The sequence below is a fragment of the Protomyctophum bolini genome (assembly GCF_963924005.1).
Source record: "Protomyctophum bolini genome assembly, chromosome: 12".
Lineage (NCBI taxonomy): Eukaryota > Metazoa > Chordata > Actinopteri > Myctophiformes > Myctophidae > Protomyctophum > Protomyctophum bolini.
The window spans coordinates 41,994,933-42,019,984 of NC_137873.1; the positions used below are offsets into that span (position 1 = coordinate 41,994,933).

A 25,052-nucleotide genomic window follows, 5' to 3' on the forward strand; every position below is an offset into this window, starting at 1 on the left:
TAAATCCAAGAAAACAGGCTAGCCTATAGGCTATCCATCATGTTTAGTATCTATCAAGTATCAATGTAGTCGCTATAGCCTACACTGAAATGAATGAATCACCTTAACACAGGCCAAATGAAGCATGGTAGGGAGGTACAAGTGCAAGTGACCCCCAGTACTTTATATTTCTGCCTAACCAGTGAAGCGAGACCCTGGTCCTTCTTAACTTATGTAGCCTACTTACCTCGGCAGTCGGCTGGCATTCTTCATAGTGCAGATGGATGCGCAGTGCCACCATGTGGTGGGGGGGTGGGTATAGCCTAGTATAGACCATGTGGTATTGCTAAGTAGCAACTCCTGCTGAAACTGAAATCCTATTATCTTTCTGGGTTAGATTAGTTGTTGGGTGGGTGGTGGCGGCACCCACTGCTTTTTTAATATTGTGTGTGTGTGTGTGTGTGTGTGTGTGTGTGTGTGTGTGTGTGTGTGTGTGCATGTGTTCCATCTTAGTTGCATATTGCACACGTGACCAGTCTGTATAGTGCTGAGAAGAAATAGGCTACTCAACTCAAGTAGGCTACTCTACTTAAAGTATAATTTTGTGGTACTTTTATTTATAACTGGAGTATTTCCAATTTTCCATTGCATGATCTCAGCCTCTCAGGGACAAATGTTGTCCCTTTTATCCACTACAATTATTTAGATTATAATGAATTACAAAAACACTTTTCAGCCCTATATATATTTGAACTTTGCATATTTGGAAAATTGCTAATCTATAAGATGCACGTGTTGCTTGTAGATGATGATCTGCCATTCGACCCCCCCCCCCCCCCCCCATCTGAAAATGTGTTTTTCCAGGGACCCCCCCCCCCCCCAAGAAACAAACATTTGAGTTAATATTATGTTCGCTCTGAAAGAATATATTCAAAGATTTGCGCCCCGTTTTCACGATTTTTCAAAAATAGCAGATCTACAAGTTCATATGCTATTTTTTCAATAAATAGGCCTATATGACATAATGCTTAAAAACGTAATGGGTTAGTAGGCCTGGGCTGGACCATGGCTCAGCGGTCCATGAGGCACCTTGGCTGGTAATCCAGTCTGGCAGTGTGCCGCGGATTCTTTACTGCATGTCTTCCCCCCCCCCCCCCATCTCTCTCCCCATGTCCTGTCAGCCTACTGTCTGTCCCTCCATAAAAAATATAAAATAAAGGCGAAAAGCCACAAAAGAACCTTAAAAAAAAAACCTTAATGGGTTAATGGGTTAAGTAAATGTGAGTACTTTTTAGCACTTTTTCCACCTTTCTGGTGCAGAGCAGTTTTGGAGGCAACCAGATTAACAGACAATGGCATAACGGATATAATATGAACCCTGTGTTTTCAGAGTGGGTTTTGCAGTCTAGCCAATTGACTGGGAATGACGTCCCAGATGAAGATGCTGCTGTGTGTGGCAGTAGTGCTGGCAGCGGCGGGCGTTCTCAACTCTCAGGACGTAACCGGAGTCTCCGACGAAACACTGAAACGTGAGTTGTTTTGTAGGCCTAAATAAATAGGCTTATAGGCTCTATATAATGGCACAACAGAACAGCCGTACTGGAAAGAAAGTGTGAACCTTTTTTATCCTGTACTAATTAAGGCTCAGTTCCATAACATTTTTCCACCGATGGGTTCCCAGTGGGAACCGGTTCAGTTCTTTTTGTTTCTTAGTCCATGAGCCAGAGCTCCAAAATTGGAACGTTAATTATGAATTGAGTGGGCAAAACCACACCTAATATTAGATTGTTATCACCGTGACACAAATCTTACATTTTTAAATATGCAAATGAGGTATTATGTAGTTAAATATGCAAAATAATAGAAAAGTTGAAAAAGCTACTACTGTGGAAGGGTTATCAATGTATTACTTTACATGTATTGATCCTATAAACAATTTAATATAGGTCTAGTTTTTCCCACCAATTATTTTGGATCTCTAGCTGGCTCATGGACTAAGAACCAAAAAGAACTGAACCGGTTCCCATTGGGAACCAACCGGTTGAAAGGGGGTCTGAGAGTGTACAAAATGGAACCAAATTGACCACGGGTCGATTTGGTTCCATTTTGTACACTCTCATAGTTAAACACACAGTAAAGGGCCATTTGGAACCCCCCAAAGTACCCACAACGAGGGAGGGTACCTGGACCACCCACTGTGTAGCAGAAGAGACTATGACTAAAACTAAAATGACAATTTGCTGCCAAAAAAAACAACACTGATGTGAGCATTCATACCTTTCCTCACCGCCGGCCAGAGCTTTCCCTGGACGGAGAGAAGCTGGTGGACGAGGAGGTGAGGAGGGCTCTGTACGGCGTGAAGGAGATGAGGGAGGTGATGCTGAGGAACGAGCACAAACACAAGCACCTCATGAAGTCTCTGCGCCACAGCCAGGACAAGAAGCAGGTGAGACCCTAACCCTAACACAAACACCTCATGAAGTCTCTACGCCACAGCCAGGGCAAGAAGCAGGTGCGACTCACTCAACGGCAGAGGCACTGATTTACTGCTAAAACAAGGGCTTCCCAAACGTTTCATATTTAAACTTGGGGACATGCCCCATCCTGACAAGCACTTTGCATCGTGGGCATTATTACATTTAGTTTAACTGAAATGGTCAAGAGGTGCCGGATGCAGGAGGTGCAGGATAGGAAAAGATGACTGAGAAAGGAGAGAGGAGATCCTAATGAAGGCCTATACTAGTATAGGGCAACACGCTATCGGGTACATTTTGCCCTATAGCATAGTCGGTGTTGCCCTAAATTGCCTAAAACATGGTGGCTGCTACGGTAAAACAAAAAAAAAACAACACTGTTAGGCGGAACTGTGTCCCAGGGTGCCGGCCCGGTTCCGGCGAACCGCCCCACATCCGAAACGGTCGAGAAATGACAGAGTTACCGTGTGGGGGTCCCCAGAACATCCAGACCTTCAGGAACGTGTCCTGCAGGGGGCTGGCCCAACCAAACGCTGTTTCCGTGCAGCCAGCCAGGGACACACACAGCTGTCTAATAGGAGTGGTAGTTTCTTGTTACACGACGTTGTGACAGAAAGGGGTTGAACACTAAAGAAGATAAATGAGCTGTCATTAACGATATTGGGTCAGTCTCCAGGTGTGACTCACAGCTGGAGACTTGTTTGACAGCATTATATCATTACTATCTGTGGCCTCGCTCTCTCAATACTCTCAATACTTAGTCAATTTGATCTGTACTTTCTTGATCTTCTCTTTTTGTCCCTCTACACACCATGCTCACAGTTATAGATCTGCTATTTTCGGCGAATATTCCCACCAAAATAGGGAGGCTATAGAGTTCAAGAGGTTGTGTAAAAAGAAGACGAAGAAAAGTTGATATGACACAAAGATTTGGCTGCAGTAACTTGGCCCTGTAGTAACTCTGAGGACCCCCTGTTGATGACCAGTGAAACGAACAATGCACTTGGAGGTACTATGTAGTAGCTAGGTAGGCGCATGCACGCACATGACAAGAACAAGGAGATGTGTGCAGCTGCACACCAGCGCTTACAGCTTAACAATCAGATGTTAAATGCCCAAGAAAGAAAGAAAGAAAGAAAGAAATATTCCCTTTTCTGCCACCAGGGGGCAGCCCAGCTGGCCCAGGAGGTGAATGAGAAGCTGGAGGAGGCAGAGGAGCAGTGCAAGTTCTCCCTGCAGTCGGAGTGGGAGGAGTGTCGACCATGCCTGGAGGACGCCTGCAAGACCTTCTACACGTCCACCTGCCGCAGGGGCTTCGCCACGTTCGGGGCCAAGGTAGCTACGGACAGGATACACCTGCTGCCTGAAGCTAAACCACCCCAACTGTAGTTGGTCAATTTCATCCAAGTACATAGAACATTGTTTTTTTAACCAGTGGTCCTTGTGGGGGTTCCAGGTGGTCCCCAGCTAGTTGGTATAGCCAAATGGACCCTTATAGATCTTTAACTCTTGAGAGCGTAAAATGAAACCAATAGTGATAGTTTGATGTCACTATATTACCGTTTATTTCATTGGGCCGTTTGACTGTCAAGGGTTCAGCCTCCAGGAAGAAACCCTAAATACAAAGTTAATACACGATTGCAGATAAAAACGTCTCCAGGGTATCACCTCATAGACGCATGAAAAACTGGAAAAATACAAAAATTGCCACAATTTAAGCCTGAGATTAGCTCAGGCTAGCACAGGTCCATCCAAGACCAATCTGAGAACCCTTGGTCAAAAAAAGAAAGGAAAAACAGCGCCCTTCTTTTCCTTTAAATTTGATCGATTATGTATGCGAGTCAACAGTCTGTCTCGAGAGACTAACCCAAGACTAACAAAACTCCCGTCTCATCCTAGGTGGAGAACTTCTTCCACAGAGTGTCCAGACAGTTTAGTACGCGCGAGCCCCCCGTGGCGTCAGGAGACATCGTGGTGAACCGGAGCACCGAGGAGGAGAAGCCCAACACGGACGTGATCCGCGTGGAGGCGTCCTTCAACCGTCTGATGAGCAGGGTGGGGACGGTGGTGAACCGCAGCGTCGTCCTGGTCTCCAAGATGAGCGGCAAGCTGGACCGAGTGCTGCAGGCGGCCTTCTTCAACGACACGGAGCCGCAGGAGGAGTCCACGACGGACCCCTTCTACCCCGCCCGGGACTCGGGCTTCCTGCAGGGCGTGGGCCTGGACGAGGTGCTGGAGTCCTTCTTTGACTTCGGCAGGAGCGTCGTGGAGGAGTTTGGAGCCGTGGTGACTCAGGTCTTTGAGGAGGAGAAGGAGAAAGGTGGGGATGTTGAAATAGATGACTGGATTTAAAGTGAGGTGACGTCCAACACTGTTAATGTCACATCAATGGAGTGCATACAGTGTGTTGTTTAGACATACCAACAGTCCAACTGGCATTAGTCCGACAACACCGTCACTCCCGACATGTTTGGCCGGTTACAACGAACCCATGGCCGGGTTAAAACTCACCCGTGGCATCCCGACATGCGTGGCAGGTTAAAACTAACCCGTGGCTTCCTGTGAGGTTAGGTTTAGGCTTGGGTTTTGGGTAGGGTGTCGGAACTAATGCCTGTTTAAGACTGTACTACAGTTACAACTAAAGTATACTTGGACGGCCAATTACATATCATTTTAGTAGTTAGTCCATATAGAAACATAAATTTTTCAGAAAACTGTAAATTATTCCAACCAGTTCCTTTCCCCTCCATCAGACGCCCCGGCTGAACAGGGGGAGGCAGTTTAGAGACCAGGATTGCTACATTTTTGTGAGGGTTTGTAGGATTTTAATAGAAGACATGTTGTAGAATCAGGTCCTCAGGTCTTAATGGCGTTAAACCCAGGAAAGGTTGCGAGGACCGTCAATTAACAGCAAGGGTCGTACGGACACTAACTAACACTTTGTTCTGTGTGTCTGCTGTCTGCCTGCAGAGAGGGACTAACACTTTGTTCTGTGTGTCTGCTGTCTGCCTGCAGAGAGGGACTAACACTTTGTTCTGTGTGTCTGCTGTCTGCCTGCAGAGAGGGACTAACACTTTGTTCTGTGTGTCTGCTGTCTGCCTGCAGAGAGGGACTAACACTTTGTTCTGTGTGTCTGCTGTCTGCCTGCAGAGAGGGACACGCTGCCCCGCTTCCTGCAGAGCTTCAGGAAGCTGTGCAGAGACCTGCGCAGACAGACGTCAGAGTGCTGGCAGCTGCAGAACCAGTGTGAGGCCTGCCAGGGGGCGCTGCTCTCAGGTGAGGCTCTCTCTCTCTCTCTCTCGCACGCACGCACGCACACGAGAGTCCGGAGGCCGTCTCCGGTTCGATCCCCGGCTGTGTCCTTGAGCAAGACACTGACTGAACCCGTAACAGCTCGAGCAGGTTGGTATACCACACACACACACACACACACACACACACACACACATATATACGTAACGCTACGCCTCCCGTTCCCAGAGTGCCCCAGCGTGCGCGAGCTGCACGTGGAGCTTGACGAGGTGTCCCAGCTGCAGGACGTGGCCAAGGAGCAGTACGAGGAGATCCTGTCCATCGTGCAGCGCCACACCGACCAGACCGTGGACTGGCTCAGCAACATGGCCGCCGAGTTCAGCTGGGTGGCCGAGCTGGCGAGCAGCAACGTCACCCTGGCCTCCCACGAAAACTTCTTCCACATCGCCGCGGTGAGTGGAAGTTAGTGGTAGTATAGTGGGGTGTGTTGTTATAGCCTCGGCCCCTATACAGGCCTACTCATCTGCAAAGAGAAAAGCCTGGTCACATTATAAGGCATAGAGTGCATAGCCGGAAATGTCGGGGCCGGAGACATCCGTCAGATTTACCAATCAAAACAATTGTTTCATACACAGAGAAAGAATACAGATTACAGATTTGTAAAGCATCAACGTCAAAAAGCACCAACGCCAAAATCCCGCTACTTCCGCCAAATTCCAGCAATGCACTCTTCAGCGCATATTGAGCCCAGCGTGGTGGTGTGTTGGAGGAGAGAGAGGACAGAAGGCACGTTCACAGAGTAACTGTAGCACAGACGGGAGTGGCCCAGCGGGTAGAGTGGCCAGTAGAGCAGCCGGAGGGGAACCGGTTCGATCCCGGGCTCCCCCAGGGTTAGTGTTGAAGTGCCCTTGAGCAAGACTCTGAATCCCGAATTGCTCCTGATGTATGTATACTGTATATAAATGCACCATTTACAGATGGGCAAATTGTTATTGTGGATTTGATTTGTATATACACTGTGGTTTTATTATTGTACTGCAGATGGAAATGTGCTAGTTAATTATTGTCTTAATAGTGCAGGTCAGCTAAATAATAAAGTAAGAAAATAAACACAATGAAATGAAAAAGTAGGCCTATTATATCACAAAAATAATACTGTTCAACTCAAATAACACAGATAAAAAGGTGCACTCACCTCAGACACATACTATTCCCATGCTGATGTGCCACAATGCCACCATCCGTAGTCACAGACATGGGAATGGTTTGACCTTTTAGTAATGTTAGATGATGAGAATGAGAAACAAACCAACCTAAAAATACATTATTATGACCGTTCACCTCCACCAGGTGGCGCCAAAGAACAGTGATGATGATGATGATGATGTGGTGAATGCGGTACGGGAGACCAAGGTAGAGGTGAACATCCTCAACTCCCCCCCGCTGGTCCTCTCCGTTCCGGGGGATCTGGAGCTCGATGACCCCGCCTTCATCCAGTACGTCACCCTGGAGGCACTGAACATGTACAAGGAGATGGCCAGGTAATGATGATGAGCACAGTGGTACTGCATTTACTTTACCTAAGTATGAAAAGCATTTAGCAATGTAGAAATATACTCTCCTGCAAAGTAAAAAGACCAGAATTCAAAAGTGACTTGAGCAAAAGTACAGTAGCTTACTCACGAGTGTGAAATTAGCCAATCCGTAAGTGGAAATAAAAACGTCTGGGTTTCTGAGACTAATCCATAAACTCACACCAAGTTGTGGTCGAGGCGCACGTCTAACATTGATGTGCTATTGATTCACACAGAGACCTACATCTGACACCATGTTTGTCAGGTCAACGACTTCTGACAACACTTTTTTGTTTTGCTTTACAGGCATGAAGATAATTAGGTCTGTGGAAAACATCACTTCCATCAGTGCAGCCTCCATCAAATGTAATCAAATGTCATCGTATTTTATTACGACCTACTGTATAGTATTTTATCAATGAAATGTGATTCTGTATTTTATCAGATGTTGTCAAATTGTGTTCATGCATGCATGAATGATTCCTTCAATTCACATGAAAGTCGTAGATCAAAGTGATGACACCAACATGATCCAAAATAAATTGGTCTTTAAAATTATTTTTTTGTACATTCCTGATTTCTGTGGGGTTCGTCATTAGCGATAAATCAGTTTGTGATTGCTGCTAGAAAAGTACTGTAAAACATGTATTATTGTTTGTATTTTAACTGTACAAAATCACATTAGTTTATATTCTAAGTAATACATTCATTATCTCGATCCCCACTAGATTTGCATAAAAATTTGTTTTAGGATTTTTCCAAAAAATGTGTTTAGCAAATTCAACATAAACAAGGCGGAACCAGGGTGGAACAAGGCAGAAAGAGCCAGCTGGTTAGTCGGTCAGGGACCAATCAGAAGGCTGACAAAGGAAAAATCTGCTATGCAACATGTCCAGCGATCATTTGGGTCATTTAATCCTCCCAAACGAGGCATCAAAAGGTGATTATGGCGCCCAACTTTTGAGGCCATCCAGCTGAGGCTCTGAGCCACTCTGCTACACACATCTACACGGTAGACAGACAGGAAACGGGGGGAGAGAGACGGAGTGTCACGCACTGTCAGGCTGCATTAGAGCCTATATGTGGTTGACCACTAGGCCCCACTTGCATACATATCTGATGAGTACAAAGTTAAACATCTCTCTCATTACCTGGTAGAATATTTCAAGTCAATGTCAGCTCTGTGCTAGCCTGGGCAGCATTCCTTTTCGGGTATAATATGATCCGGGATCGGGAGTGGATGATATCGTTTAAGTCATGTTGTAGTCAACCCTCTAAACCAGAACTTCCTTTCACTCAAAGCGGAAGATTTGATAAAACCTTCCACAATAAAAGCGCAACTCGCACTACGCCACATCAAGGCTTTTATTGGGAAGGTATTATTCTTCCGGTTTGAGGGAAAGGATGTTCTGGTTTAGAGGGTTCCGGCCTGATGACTACAAAACAATGACAAACTCTGGTTGGTGCAAAAGTTAAATTAAGCAGATGTATGCAACAAAGGAGGAGCTATATTCCACACAAAAAGCTCTAGACTGAACAAAAGACAAAATGCAAATTTCAGACATTGATGAATGTAATTTCGTCCCTTGAAATCTTCACAGCTCCAATGTCTCTGTTTAAAAACATTTATAAAATGTTACAGAATTTTCTTTTGCCCTAAAAAATAATCAACAATGCCTCTTCTTGATTTCAAGTTCACAACTTAAAACCCCACAGGTAAAATTAACAATAAAAAAAAAAGCACAATAAAATGCACATGATTTGCCATTCAAGTCACCTCATTAAAAGACACGCACAAATCACTTACGTTACTCAACTTTTGTCAGACCGACCATACATGCTCAAAAATAAATGTCCTCTTACATACCGTATATGCTTTGCTACTTTGTCTCTCACTTGGTACATTCTCAAATACATACTATAGTATACCGTACATCCTGTTCAGTTACTCTCTCTCTACCAGAGCCCTCTCTCTCCATCAAGCTTTACAGTCGTGGCACATACTTTTCAGACACAGTTATTGGTCAATAAAAAAAAAATACAAAATAAAAATAAAACCCACTATCATTCTAAAATACCACAAACCAAACCAAATCCTGTACAATAACGAAATGTTTTGTTCAAAATAGTTTTCAAATTATTTTTTAGAAGTGGGAAAAGACAAAATAATAAAAAAATAAGGTTAAGGGTGCGTGCGGACGTGCGGTCTCATAGAACTTTAATCCAGCCTATGAGGGCAGTTACTGTCGATGCTTTTCAATGGGAATGGTTTGTTGCCACTATGCGACATAAACGGTCCAATCCCCCGTTGAAAAGCATTGGCAGAATCTGCCCTCATAGTGCAGAGGTTCTGCGTGACCGCACCACCAAGGAGGAAAATGTTTGGATTTAGAAAAACTAAAATGTCGGGGGGGGGGGGGGGGGGGGAAGAAACAAAATCTGTGCAGTGGCAAATGAACCACAGACTCGGGATTCAATCTCCTCCTCCTTGAATTAATCACAGTGTTCAGGTTAAGTCTATAAACTTACGCAGGGTTCCAAAGAACGTACTCTACTACTACTAGTACCACTCTGTGTGTCCTTGAATGCTGACTGGGACACAAAACAGGAAGATTTCTCTCTCTCTGTGTGTGTGTGTGTGTGTGTGTGTGTGTGTGTGTGTGTGTGTGTGTGTGTGTGCGTGTGCGTGTGTGTGTCGTAGTGATTTGGCGACTAACTTTGTAGTTTTCTAGCACTAAAATGGCTTGATCCACAGTTCAGCCTGCAGAGGGGGGGGGTTGGGTCATTAGAGTGGCCTGGTGGTGGTTATTATTATTGGGCTTATTCTCCCAAACCTGGTCCTCTGCTGACATGCCTGTGTAGTGTACGGTAGTGTACGGTTAAGGTTAAGAGTTTACTGCGACTGTATCCCATCACACCGGCGGCGCTACAGGTTGTCGCCCGGCTGATACTGCGGCTCCGTGGCGGTGAAGTAATCTTCCAGGAAGGACTGGAGGTACTCGAAGGTGGGCCTCTCGTCCGCCTCCTTCTTCCAGCACACCCTCATCATCTCGTGGAGGGACTCGGGGCAGCCCTGGGGACACGGCATTCGGTAGCCTCGCTCCACCTGCTCCAGCACCTCCCGGTTCACCATGCCTGGACGAACGAAGACAGCGGGAAGAGAAGATTGAACGATGGTGCCGTCAGCGTACGTTCAACATCCTGATCAGGCGCTGAATAAGACAACATCCTGACCAGGCGCTGGATACGACAACACATTTAGAAACAAGCATGCGGCGGTGGCTCGGGGGTAGAGAGGCTGGATGGTAACCACTAACCGCATGGTTGCCAGTTAGAACCCTGTGGGCTCCCACAGAGTTCGTGTCGAAGTGTCCTTGAGCAAGACTCACTGAACCCCTAATTGCTCCTGATGTGTGCTGGTTGGTGCCTTGCATGGTTTCCACCGCCATCGGTGTGTGAATGTGTGTGTGAATGGGTGAATGTAATGCACAAATCTATGTAAAGCGCTATATAAATGCTCCATTTACCATTTAATAACTAAAAGTGGGTTCAATGTGGATGTTGGACGTCATGCAGCCAGTCTATACGACTTCCGTCGCTGAGTCTGCTGTGCTAGATATCTGACATTATAACATCATGATGCAGACATCAGTGATCTCATGGTTTCAGCCGGATACGCCAAACCACCGAATGCCATTAGTTAAATATTTCAAATATATAAAACGTGGAGTTACTTCCTTGGCGTGCACGAGACATCCGGCACTGATGGAGTCGACACAGACCCTTTCCTAGAAGGCTTGTCCCCTAGAGCGCCGTAATGAGATATCCTTTTCATGTTACCGTACGCATCACACATCAAACCGCATTATGACCTCACCACCGTCTACCCTAATGGATCCTCTTCAGACCGAAGAGACGAAGCACAGTGTACGTACGTACGCACGCCTCCAGAACAGGAAGAACCCAATGACACAGCATGGTCCCATGGGGAGCCCAATGACACAGCATGGTCCCATGGGGAGCCCAATGACACAGCATGGTCCCATGGGGAGCCCAATGACACAACATGGTCCCATGGGGAGCCCCAATGACACAGCATGGTCCCATGGGGAGCCCCAATGACAGCATGGTCCCATGGGGAGCCCCAATGACACAGCATGGTCCCATGGGGAGCCCAATGACACAGCATGGTCCCATGGGGAGCCCAATGACACAGCATGGTCCCATGGGGAGCCCCAATGACACAGCATGGTCCCATGGGGAGTCCAATGACACAGCATTGTCCCATGGGGAGCCCCAATGACACAGCATGGTCCCATGGGGAGCCCAATGACACAGCATGGTCCCATGGGGAGCCCAATGACACAGCATGGTCCCATGGGGAGCCCAATGACACAGCATGGTCCCCTGGGGAGCCCAATGACACAGCATGGTCCCATGGGGAGCCCCAATGACACAGCATGGTCCCATGGGGAGCCCAATGACACAGCATGGTCCCATGGGGAGCCCAATGACACAGCATGGTCCCATGGGGAGCCCAATGACACAGCATGGTCCCATGGGGAGCCCAATGACACAGCATGGTCCCATGGGGAGCCCAATGACACAGCATGGTCCCATGGGGAGCCCAATGACACAGCACGGTCCCATGGGGAGCCCAATGACACAGCATGGTCCCATGGGGAGCCCAATGGGGAGCCCAATGACACAGCATGGTCCCATGGGGAGCCCAATGTCCCCGGGAGAAGCTGGGCTGTAGCTAAAAGAGGTTCTGAGTCTGACACACAGTGGAATGGACACAGCCACATCCTTTCCCCTATAAACCCCTTCAGCCCCACCGTCATTCTCTCTGAGAGAGAGAGAGAGAGAGAGAGAGACACACACACACACACACACACACACACACACACACACACACACACACACACACACACACACACACACACACACACACACAAGATTATGTTCCCTGGCTCACAACCTCTGAAAGAGGAGAGGGGTCTGGACACTGGAGCAACTGCTCAGCGGCCAAGTCTGAGACAGGGGTATCGGTATGTCGGATGCCGAGGTGTTGGCAACTTGGCATGGGCTTCATGTCCAACGAGTAGTGAATGTCTGGCTTCCCATAACATATCGGTTCTTCCATCCAAATGGGCCAAAATAGCACACAGATGGACGGGCAGAGTTCCTATTAGGATGCCTTGCAATGCACTCGAAGTGCACTCCCTTCCTTCCCTCCCTTCCCATTTATTCTGCGCTATAAAAGGCCTGAGGAAGAGCTCTGAGCTCGAGACATCACAGCTTCTTTTGGTGGTGCACTAAAGCATCTGTTGCGTCGGAGCCCTCGGCGTGCGAGTGTTTATTTCTCTCTGCTTAACGTTCGTCGCTCAGCACCTGCCCAAGTTTGGGTTGGGGATGTGCATGTCGTTTCCCTTTTTTTTCTTGCGCTATAAAAAGGTTTCCTACGATGCTAAATCAACTCCCAAAAAGGCTAGCTGGCATGATGGCAGGAGCCTGCACATGCTCAATGTGCCATGCCCAACCCACACTCAGAGAGGAGGTTCAATCAGTCAGCTTCAGGGTGCATTAATTAGACTGAAGGCTGCACGCTGAGAGCCAAGCAGGCCACAGAGAGCCAGATGGTACGGTACAAGTGCGAACTGTTAGGACTGCCATATGGCACACCCTGTAATCAGTGCTAGTCACTCGATATGGAACCTTGGTCGCAGGCTCGCTGCATTGACATTCTTGGGCAGCAGGTGCCAGTGGTGAGGTGACAGACATACCGCATAGTCGTAATGGCCGCGAGTGACCTGGACTTGCCATGACCAAATCACATACTGGGAGGGACAGTGGTGCTTTCGCATGTGCCTTGCCAGGGTTCTATTCTCAAGTGTGATAAAAATGCAAGTTATCATTTTACATCTTCATTCTTGCTCAGAATAGCATATTAGGCTAAAATGATACAGGGGGGAAATGTCTGTATACAACAACTTTTCCGCATGAAGATATCCGGTGCTCAAGATTGACAAATTTGACCAGGAACTGCTATATAAGAAGCCAGAAAACATCCATGGAAACTCACAAACCCAATGACGTTTGCTGGATATTCTGAATAGTATTTCCCCCATGTTGTGTTCTTCTTTCTTACCGGGGTAGGGCACTCTGCCCTTTGTCACCAGCTCGGTCAGTAGTATTCCAAATGACCAGACATCTTACCGGGGTAGGGCACTCTGCCCTTTGTCACCAGCTCGGTCAGTAGTATTCCAAATGACCAGACATCTTACCGGGGTAGGGCACTCTGCCCTTTGTCACCAGCTCGGTCAGTAGTATTCCAAATGACCAGACATCTTACCGGGGTAGGGCACTCTGCCCTTTGTCACCAGCTCGGTCAGTAGTATTCTTACCGGGGTAGGGCACTCTGCCCTTTGTCACCAGCTCGGTCAGTAGTATTCCAAATGACCAGACGTCTGACTTGATGGTGAAGCGTCCGTACAGAGCAGCCTCGGGGGCCGTCCACTTGATGGGGAACTTGGCACCTGGAGAAGCAACGCAAATGTCAACGAGGAGGAGGAGGGAGACCCGGCTCTATGAATCATTCATACAGTCGTGATGTGTTAATAAATGTATATGGAAATGCAACAGGAAAAAAAAGGGGAAAAAAAGAATGAAAGGTCATGGATTAATTTCAGAAAATCACCATTAAATGCTAAATGCCAATAGAGAGGTGTGTGTGTGTGTGTGTGTGTGTGTGTGTGTGTGTGGTGCTCGCTCGCTCGAGTGGGTGTGTGTATGTATGTGGTGTGCGCACTTAAATGTCTCTCCATACAAGTAATAATAATTTTAGTTTGTGTTAGGATTATATTAAGGTTGACGGTTAGGCGTATACTGGAAAAACATCACATGTTAATAGATGGGGGAACAGTCAACAGACATCCTCACAGCACAAGTAGTAATACAAGCAAAACGGTGTGTGTGTGTGTGTGTGTGTGTTTGTGTCAGTGTTGTTTTTGGCAGCAAATTTTAGTTTTAGTTAGTTTATTTAGTTTTAGTCACATTTTAGTCAACCTGGAATGTCTTAGTGTTAGTCTAGATTTAGTCGACTAAATATCATAAGATTTTGTCAACTAAATCTACAGTTGATTTAGTCGACTAAAATGTATTTTGGCGGGCCTTGATGCCATTGTAATGACTTTTTTTTTTTTTTTTTACACTTGCTGAAAATAGCAGATCTACAAGCTCACAAGGCGACGCAGCGCGACGCGTTGTAAGCTTGTAGATCTGCTATTTTCATAATGCAACCAAGTGTAAAATGACCTATACTGGATCTCTTGTCCACTAGTCCCTTCCTAACAGTTTTAGTCTAGTTTTTATTCGTCTTCGTTTTAATCATCATAGCTTAGTTTTCATCTAGTTTTCGAACATATTTCGTCTTAGTTTTAGTCGACGAAAACAACACTGGTGTGTGTGTGTGTGTGTGTGTGTGTGTGTGTGTGTGTGCGCACTGACCTTGTCTAGCGGTGTACTCGTTATCCTCGATCAGGCGGGCCAGGCCAAAGTCGGCGATCTTACACACCAGGTTGTCGGCGACCAGGATGTTGGCGGCTCTCAGGTCCCTGTGGATGTAGTTCATCCTCTCTATGAAGGCCATGCCATCTGCAATCTGGGACAGACACGGAGGAACACGGTACTTAAAACAAACCAATCTGGGACAGACACGGAGGAACACGGTACTTAAAACAAACCAATCTGGGACGGACACGGAGGCACGGTACTTAACCCATTCTGACCTGAGATCAGATTCATACGAGGTTTCCACTGGACACACACTGGTCTGATTCACCCATTCTGACCTGAGATCAGATTAAAAAAATCGATTTTTCAAAAATAGCAGACCTACAAGCTCATAGCGTGCCACTCGGTGGCGCGCTATGAGCTTGTAGATCTGCTATTTTTCAATAGCTAAAGCATAACATGATGCTGACACCAAAATGGGTTCCCGTTCAGAATGGGTTAAAACAAACCAATCTGGGACAGAAACGGAGGAACACGGTACTTAAAACAAACCAATCTGGGACAGACACAGAGGCACGGTACTTAAAACAAACCAATCTGGGACAGACACGGAGGCACACGGTAGCCCCTGACCCCCATCTACCTGTGTCTACCAAGTGTCCTTGAGCAAGACCCTGAACCCCTAATTGCTCCTGATGTGCTGGTTGGTGGCACCATTGCATGGTTTCCGCCGTCATCGGTGTATGAATGTGTGTGTGAATGGGTGAATGTAATGCACAATCAATGTTAAGCGCCTTGGATAAAGGCGTTATATACAGTAAATGCACCATTTACCTTTTTTTTTTTTTAAAGTGAATTGCCCCACAATATGAATACATTGTGTGTTTCGTTGGTAACTGTATAATCGCAATATTACACTCGAGGGTGTGCTTTACCGTGATTATTGGCACTTCAGTCACAGTTGATGCTTCGAGTTCCTGACCGTGCCAAAGATCAGGGTAAAGCACACGCACTTGTGTAATACTGCTTAATAGCAACTACTTCTGAAGTGGTTGAGCAGGGATTAAGCAGAGATTGGGAGGGTTCCACCACAGGCTATACATCAGGGCAATTCAGATGTGTATCAGTGTCCCAAATTGAGAACCACTTACAAAAGAAACCTAGATTGACTTAAATCTCCTTCAACTAAATAAATAACCTCATCATCCAAATTATCCCAGATGCCAAACCTAACTGTAACCTTTATTTAACCAAATAATTAAAGGGGGGAAAAAAAGTATTTACAATAATGGCCCGGCAAATGCTAAACATAATCACTGACTGACCAAAATACAGGGATATAATTCAGGTGAAGGGAGCAGACAGTGACAGCAAATGCACACTAATCTCCAAATGAAATCCATATTCGCGGCATCACGACCTGAAAGGCACTCCGAGTCTTTCTGTCTTCTAATTCCCTGACACTTCTATGGAGGGGCGTATTAAGCGCAGATCACAGAGTTCGCGGTCGGCCCCTCGGGCCTAAGTGGCCCCCGAGGAGCAGTGCTTGAAGTGCTTCAGGCAGATGAGTGCTGGAGCGTGAGAGGACCCACAGCCAAAAGGAGGGGCTGGAGTGTGTCGGTGGGACGCGTTAGGTACAGATTATGCAAGACCAGGATATTAAATTAACATGGCAGCCAGATGGAGGAAACAAAACGGAATCCTCAACACACTGGGACCTGGCACGGTTGAGTAAATCCCGGCATACACACCTATGCAAATGTGTGCACATTGCGCATATACAAACAAACAAGACATGCACGCACACACGCTCTCACACACACACAACTGGGAAATAAATAAACAAATAGCCCGCACACACGGCCTCTGCTGGTGCATCCTCTTTTGCATGATCATGTTCTCTCCCTCTGCCCTCCTCTCTCTACCCGTCATTCATTTTGTCCGTATATCCATTTCACTTTCCCTCCTATTCCCCTTCATGCCCTCCATCATTAAGTCTCCCCTTTTCTGCTCTGCTTCGCTCTGCTTCTTTCCTTCTCTGCATGTTTCTCACTCGCGCGCACGCAGGCCGTCAGAGCAGCTGTGTTCGGGTGCAGAGGCAGGTCTGTATGCCAGCTCTAGTTAGCATTCATTGATTCCACTGAGAAGTATTGAGTCTCTGAGGCGGTGCCAAGTTATCCTACCTGTGCTGCCATGTCCACCAGCTGGGGCAGCTTCAGGTATTTTCCATCTCCCTCCTTCAGGAAGTCCAGTAAACTTCCTGTGAACACAGGAATTAAAAATCCATGTTGTCAGTTTAACCACCAAGCATGGCTGTGAATTAAACTAGTTTTGTAGTCCAACTTGACGAGGAGAATTGAGCGGTTTTGGACGCTATCTCCGTATTTAATGACGGCCATCAGTCGTTATCAACACCATTCAATGAATGAAGTCAGTATGGACATTTTCACATACTGATGTGGTTGCCAGCCATTGTCCGGCATGGTGTTGGTCGCATTGTCTGACTATTACCAACGTAACGGCAAACTCTGAGCCCAACTCTAACCTTAGCCTTAGCATTAACATTCCCTAATTCCCCCATATCAGTCTTAACCCATTCTGACCGGGAACCCCTTTTGGTGTTAGCATCATGTTATGCTTTAGCTATTGAAAAATAGCAGATCTACAAGCTCGTAGCGCGCCACCGAGTGGCGCGCTACGAGCTTGTAGGTCTGCTATTTTTGAAAAATCGAAGAACGACTGACATTTTTCTAGAATCTGATCTCAGGTCAGAATGGATTAATCAGACCAGTGTGTGTCCAGTGGAAACCTCGTATGAATCTGATCTCAGGTCAGAATGGGTTAACCATGTAAGCTACGGCTTTCACTTCTGCATTTCCTAGTCACCTAGTGGTATAGGCAGACAAGGCAGTATGTAGGAAATGTCAATACTGGCTGCATTGAATGGCCTTGAGAAGAACATGCAGTCGAAACAATGGGTTGAAACAATCGAAGCGGGGTGGAAGAGAATAGCATGAACAGGTGGAGCAAGCGTGATTATAAATCACCCATTGTTTGTTTAATGTCAAATGGAATTAGCGCTGTGGTAACGTGTACCACACTGGGTACTCCAACAGCAGGCATACAAGCGGGTACTCTGACAACAGCTATTAACCCATTCTGACCTGAGATCAGATTCATAGTGAGGTTTCCACTGGACACACACTGGTCTGATTAACCCATTCTGACTTGAGATCAGATTCTAAAAATGTCAGTCGTTCTTCGATTGTTCAATAAATAGCAGACCTACAAGCTCGTAGCGCGCCACTCGGTGGCGCGCTATGAGCTTGTAGATCTGCTATTTTTCAATAGCTAAAGCATAACGTGATGCAAACACCAAAATGGGTGCCCGGTCAGAATGGGTTAAGTACATTTAGCTTTCCCTTAGTTTATAGGGGATGTCAGTCGGGATAAGAATCAGTGTGTTGTTCAATGTTCAGGTTCATTTACTGCATGTGCAAGACTGGAGTAACACAATATGTTGGTCTTGCCAGTCACATGATCACTTAGCTTATATATTCACTTATTTAAAAAATAAATAATTCATAGCAAGAGTTACCGGTAATTAGATTTGATTCTGGCTGGAGCCATTTTGATCTCCACTTCATAAGCACTCAGTACACTTGCACATGCACAAGATGGTGAAATATTATATCACGATCAAGTTTGATTCAATTTGTTAACAGTTGCGCTGGCGCTTCATCAAACTCAAACAAAAGAAAAAAGAAAAGAAAAGCAAAGCAAAAACACTAGAGGGGTGTTGAGTTGCTAGGTGGTTCAATACAACAACAAAGCATATGTTTTGTTTTTTAGATGGCCGCTTGGTGGCTGCGACTAAAATCTGTCCTTACCTTTCCCCATATACTCAGTGACTATATAGATGGGTTCCTCAGACACCACAGCATAAAGAGGCACCAGTTTGTCGTGCCGGAGTTTCTTCATGATCTGAGCCTCCTGGAGGAAGGCCTCTGGGGACATGGTGCCTGGCTTCAGGGTCTTAATCGCTACCTTGGTGGTTCCATTCCATGTGCCTGAATGAAATAAACACAAGATTATTATATTACAACTAAAATACCGTATGGGTAGATTGACAAACGGACACAATTAGGGAAAAGCTTAGTTTAGCAATTATTTGACTGCCTAGTACGTGGTATATTTGCACAGGGATTTGTGGGGAAATGAGGTTGGTGCATTGCCTTCAATAATGATAATATCAAGAAGTATGCATTGTCAGTGCTGTGGTTGGGTGGGGTTCTGGAGTGAGGTTGGGGAAAAGGGTGGTGGTGGTGGTGGGGTGTCATTTGGACTATCCATAGTTCATGACAGAGCTCTCATGGCCCTGACTATGTACGTAAACAAAAGGTTCATTATCATAACTTGTACGTTTGTTAGTTTGTGGGAGAAAACGACGCCAGCCAGGGCAGTTCTGCTTTTTGTTTTCAGTTGATAATGCATGAGTGTTCTGCTGGAATGTGTTGTGGATTTCCATGGTCACCGTCTAGAACCACACGATGTGATGGAGCGTGCACAAAAAAAAACCCTGAAAAAAAAGGTTGATGGGACAACAAGAGTTGATTCTTAACTCATTAGGACGTACATTTACCACATTGCTGTTGCCTTGGAATGCAACAGGGAGGCAACAATATCCTGTTGTCATGTTTGTTTTCGTCTTGCGATTAATGATTTCAAGATAATTTCCCCAATACATATGACCTCCTGTGTCAAAAGAGTTATGCAAATGCTATAGTACAGTATATTGTGTAAAAAAAAAATCAATACCCTAGCCTTGACATAAAAACACAGTTGCTTTTTACTGCAACTTATCTTGACAATTTACACATTGGCCAGCGGCTCTTATCCATACAGACCAACAGACTTCCTGTAAATGTACTAGATTGCCAGCCTCAAAAGCAAACAATAGCAAGCAAGCAAGTTAGTACAAAGTCCAAAGCCACAATAAACACCGTTGTCACAATTTCTGAGACGTTTCAGCATTGAGTGACAGCATGTGAAATAAAGTTACTGTCATTTTTTTAGTGTTTGTTCAGGAGAGAAAGGACACTGTATGCTGGCTAAACAATCAGTCACTTCCTAGTTCAGAGCCACTTATTCACGCCCCGCTTGCACACGGAGAGCTGAAGCAGCAGATCTGTCGCTTCCGTCATGAGGCTGACCTCCGTGAATGAATCATGCTGAAGAAATCGCCACACACACACACACACACACACACACACACACACACACACACACACACACACACACACACACACACACACACACACACACACACACACACACACACACACACACACACACACACACACACACACGGAGGGACAAAGTAGGGCACCGATGACGCGATCCAACATTAAGGCTTGGCGAGAGAAGTCGTGCGAATGGTTATCTTCAAGAAGCAGAGGAATCTTTGAGAAAGCAGGAATCAATTTGACCACAGCTCAGGAGCAATTACACGCACGAATCGACCAATACATCTATGAGTTATTTAATAACTAAACAGGATAGGGCATTGAGCACAGACATAAATAGGCCAATTCATCACTATGCACAGCAGCATTTTTGAAAGCAAGTAGAGAGGGAAACAAGGAATTCCTGGGATTTCATAGTAGGGTCTGGCAGGTTGGGGCTTGCCTGAAGACCAGGCTTAATGAAAGAGTTGGTGAAGAAAGAAGGATGACGTGTTCACCGTATCAGAATACCAGCATGTGGTAATTGACCAGTAATTACTGAGCGGTTTGTGTTTTGTGTGTTACGACGATTATGCTAAATAATTGTGATTTATGTAAAACAATTGCCATCAGAGGCAATTATGTAATAATTGTGACAGGCCTAGAGATATCACAATTACTCAAAACTATAAATAATTAATATGTGGAAGTATAGAAGGCGGTAAGTGTTGTTACCTAAACAATAATTGTGTATGCTAATATTTAATTCCATGCAATCAAAGAGGTAGGAGCGCACACCAAGAGTTGGGAGGTGCTAGCCTGAGCTAACGTGTTAAGTTTCTGGTCTATAGGGGTGGGTGGGTCGCGGCTGAAATTTGCGCACGCCCTGATTGGATCTCACCGATCTGTCCGTCAGCCCTGGCCACTCCTCTCCCACCTAGTGAAGCGCTATATGTCACATAATTTGGAGCGACGCCCACCCGGAAGCGTTGACTCCCACTTCTAGACCAAGGCAGCCAATGCGTTCCTCGAAGCTTTCATTTTTCGCGCAGACGAAATGAAAGCCTGGGTATCGAGGATAGGGAGGTGCTGACCACGAGAGATATATTTTAAAAAGGAAAGGAGAGGTCGCAAAAACTCCTAGTCACGATGCCAAAAAAACGTTTTATTTTACCAACGTTTCGAGCACTGAGAAAACTGTTGGGCCTTTCTTCGTCCTTTTTTTTTTCCAAACTTGACTACGGTGGCGGTGGTCTCAAAAACATAAGGGAACGCCAACGTTTCGACAGACAGGTTGTCTTCTTCAGGGTACGAATATTTAATTCCATATCACACATCATATGCACTCCTGTAACTTACTAAATTGATTATTTATAATGTGGATTATGTATTTTTAAAATAATCGATTAAATAGATTAGTAGATTAGATTACAGTAACTATTGTAGACGTGTGTGTGTGTGTGTGTAGTGTACGTGTGTGTGTGTGTGTGTGTGTGTGTGTGTGTGCACGTGCACGTGCGCGCAAAAGAATCCCGCGGCTCGAAATGTGGGAAACGTATCTTGCATTCACACGAGACATTTTCGCACCACTGGAGCGCTGAAAAAAAGTTGAAGCCAGCTCAAATTGTCTTGTAGCACGTCGTCACGCCAGTCACGTTTTGGGCAGAGAGTACATGGTGTGTGGAATGTATGAGATGTGGCATCGTAGTAGTACAGTAGCTTACCCATCCAGACCTCTCCAAAGCAGCCCTGGCCCAGTCGGAGCTCCAGGCGAAGCGAGTCTCGTGGAATCTCCCAGGCGTCCTTAGCCAGGCCCTGGGTCTGAGGCTTCACGGTCGGGCAAACGGTGGTCAGCCGGTAGCACAGTCCATCGGCATGTTCTGGTATATATATACAGGACAAGATTAACCACTGTCACAGATTGTTCTTTACATAATTTACTGTCAGACTTTCAATTGTAGGCTTAACACGGAAATACAGCAAAACAAAATGAATGCACCGGATAGATACAGTTTATGGTTTCTGCCAGAAAGCGATATTTGTAATAATGACCTCTTCAGTTACGTCAACATTAATTTGCAAAGAATCAAAACAAGGCCACGCCAACTCAAAACCTCAAATTATGTTTATGTGATGAAGTCAATTTAACAAACAGCCAGTTGTTTATTAAGCCCATACTGTAGTTGGGTTCTCACAGAGACATGCCAATTAGACATTGTGTTTGTTTACAGCAATAAGACTTGTGGTTTCTCTGTAACAATGTGGGCTTTGTTTTCTTGCACAACTGACATAGACATTACGACAGGCTTAAAATATATATTTATATATTCTGTACATTTCTTCTTAATCCCACATGCGTGCAGCTTATTTTATATTTTATGGAGGGCATCACAAAGATTAAAGTCAATCCAGCATAAAAAAGGTTTTGTGAATAAAATAAAAAATATTCAGCGGTAGTAGATTTGCAGTTGAATAATGCATTTTCATTTATTTATTTATTTCACATTGAGCATTACACTGCTGAACTGTAAAAAAAAAACACAGTCAGCATGCAACAACAGTGAGTGAACCATAAAATGAAACTCAAGTCATAAAACATTAGACATTGTCGCGGATGCATTCCAGGCGCCTGCCTTTATCAAACAGTCCATTAGCTCACAGTACACGTGTTCGGTTTGGACGGTGGACTCAAATAACAATAAGCCACAATAATTGACAAGTTGACTGGAAGCCGGAATGTCTGTCCAGTTGTAAACAGCAATTGTACACTAAGCGTTAAGGTCACGTAACTGCGGTTATTATGTACATACCTGTGTAATGTTTCACCAACTTCTGTAGATGCTCAAACTGGGCTCGCGTGGTGATGTAATAGCCGCCGTTGTCCAATTTACGGATCTTGTAATGCTTCACGTTGTCTCCCTTCATCTCGTCCCAGTCCCGGATAGAGAGAGAGTAGGCACCTTCATGGAAACAAAATAAAGACCAAATCGGATTAGGGTGGTACGTAATTCCTCTAAAATAAGGTTTTTCCTCAGAGGTTGTTTCACGACAGTGGCAGGGAAAGTCCACGGTGATGACGAACACTACATAACCACTTAGGCCCTATTTTACAGTTTGTCATATGATGATGTTTAAAGAAATAGTGAAAAGTTACATCTAGATTGTCCCTTAGATTGCCCCTTTTTTCTGTGTTCCTTCTGTGTGTTTGTGTGCGCACACACACACACGTGCGTGATTTAAAAAAAAGGTTTTAAAATGTGTAACACAAACCAAAAAGGATTCCAGGTTGAAAGTGGATAATATGAATAAAGATTATTGTAAGCACTACATTTCCTTGAGGTGGTTTTCATGCGTTAATCGCATTACAATAGAGCTGCCCCGTGGCCGACAGTTACAGACGTTAACAATGCTAAAGCCTATTGTCGTATTGTGTGTGTATGAATGATGGTGCTTCGCTGTGGTCGTGTAGTCGTGTAGAAGAATACCTTTTGTGGTCTCGCTCTCCCGTGCCAAGAAAGTCCCTCGCTGGTTTCCTGGAACCAACAGAAGACGCTCAGCATCTTTGCGGCCCATTTTACCAAAGTACCATCTGTCAAAAGGAAGGGAAGACACAGTCAAGAGACCAGTTAGAAGACACAGTCAAGAGACCAGTTAGAAGACACAGTCAAGAGACCAGTTAGAACACACAGTCAAGAGACCAGTTAGAAGACACAGTCAAGAGACCAGTTAGAAGACACAGTCAAGAGACCAGTTAGAAGACACAGTCAAGAGACCAGTTAGAAGACACAGTCAAGAGATGAGGTAATTTGACTATGGGCAAATGTAAAGATTAATATTTTAATTCAAGCGAGATTTGAATCAAGTAGACTGCATAATGTAGCCGTTAGCTACTGTTCAAAACAAATGGCAGACAGATGGCTCTAGGCAGCGGGCTTTGATCTTTCTACATTAGATCTCAGCTTTGTCAGCGGTGGAAGAAGTACTCAAGACGTTTTACTTAAGTAAAAGTAGCAATACCACAATATACAAAGAGACGGGTTGCAACTTGCAAGTAAATGTTCCTATATTCAAAAGTAATCACATTAAAATATACTGAGACTACCAAAGGAAAAGCATTCTTTATTTCACAATTTGTTTTTTCAAAATTGGACAAAAATGAATGCATGTCAAACAAAATGTATGGTTTTCAGCTGCACCCAGGCGAGTGCTGCCCACAGAGGAGAACCTCTCTACCCATTCAGCTTGGGCGACCCCTTAAGTACAGTATACTACTTGAGTAAATGTTCAACCACTGAGCTTCATAAATTGTGCATTTCTATTACATAAGACCTCAAACAGCAAAACGTACACTTGTAAGAAATGTTGCTCTTTTACAAGCCATAAGTCAAGAAATTATAATCAGCCCTGAACAATCTCTCTGAACAAATTTGAGAACCAATTAGCAGATATTCACGACTGTTGGTGGGAATGATCAATATGCTGACCTGGAGAGATGATTACATTTTGAGTAAAAAAAAAAGAGTGGTAAAAAAGATCAAGGTCACACTCAATGTCACGGTCAAAACCAAGGACGGCTTGGTGGCATTTAATTTGTCTTGTAGGATCAGTAGGAATTTGGATCAAAACAAAGGGTTAAAAGTCAAGGTCACACTGCAGGCCATGACCAAAAGTATATTCATGTTGTAGGAAAAACAGCAGGCAGGTGGGGAGAGAGAGAGAGGAAAAAGGGCCAGTCAATGAGAAATAAGGCTAGAAATCCCCAAACCATCACAGTCCACTGCCACGCTGGGTGGGCACACTGGGCAGCCCCTGTCCACTGCCACCCTGCCAAGCTGGGTGGGCAGCACTGGGCAAGCTGGGTGGGCAGCCCCTGTCCACTGCCACCCTGCCACCCTGGGTGGGCACACTGGGCAGCCCCTGTCCACTGCCACCCTGCCACCCTGGGTGGGCACACTGGGCAGCCCCTGTCCACTGCCACCCTGCCATGCTGGGTGGGCAGCACTGGGCAGGCATGGGGATGCCTGTCGACTGCC

General features: G+C 45.5%; 2 protein-coding genes across 2 annotated transcripts in view; one reads left to right on the top strand and one right to left on the bottom strand.

The window, feature by feature from the left end:
- Positions 1-1,402: 1,402 nt before the first annotated feature.
- Positions 1,403-7,723, top strand: clul1 (clusterin-like 1 (retinal); the record flags this gene model as incomplete). Its single annotated transcript, XM_080779105.1, has 8 exons — positions 1,403-1,508; positions 2,277-2,425; positions 3,618-3,788; positions 4,353-4,773; positions 5,604-5,729; positions 5,934-6,157; positions 7,056-7,246; positions 7,586-7,723. The coding sequence occupies 8 exons, from the start codon at positions 1,403-1,405 to the stop codon at positions 7,599-7,601; spliced, it is 1,404 nt and encodes a 467-aa protein (XP_080635231.1). The 3' UTR covers positions 7,602-7,723.
- A 1,135-nt stretch (positions 7,724-8,858) lies between these two features.
- The window catches only part of yes1 (YES proto-oncogene 1, Src family tyrosine kinase), a 38,023-nt gene continuing 21,829 nt past the window's right edge, over positions 8,859-25,052 (bottom strand). Inside the window, exons 5-12 of the mRNA XM_080778782.1 lie at positions 23,505-23,608; positions 22,830-22,979; positions 21,744-21,899; positions 18,685-18,864; positions 16,978-17,054; positions 14,789-14,942; positions 13,687-13,818; positions 8,859-10,414 (exon numbers count right to left, since the gene is read on the bottom strand). Of these exons, the coding sequence (XP_080634908.1) occupies positions 10,206-10,414; positions 13,687-13,818; positions 14,789-14,942; positions 16,978-17,054; positions 18,685-18,864; positions 21,744-21,899; positions 22,830-22,979; positions 23,505-23,608 (1,162 nt within the window). The 3' untranslated portion in view covers positions 8,859-10,205. The remainder of the gene's footprint in view (positions 10,415-13,686; positions 13,819-14,788; positions 14,943-16,977; positions 17,055-18,684; positions 18,865-21,743; positions 21,900-22,829; positions 22,980-23,504; positions 23,609-25,052) is intronic.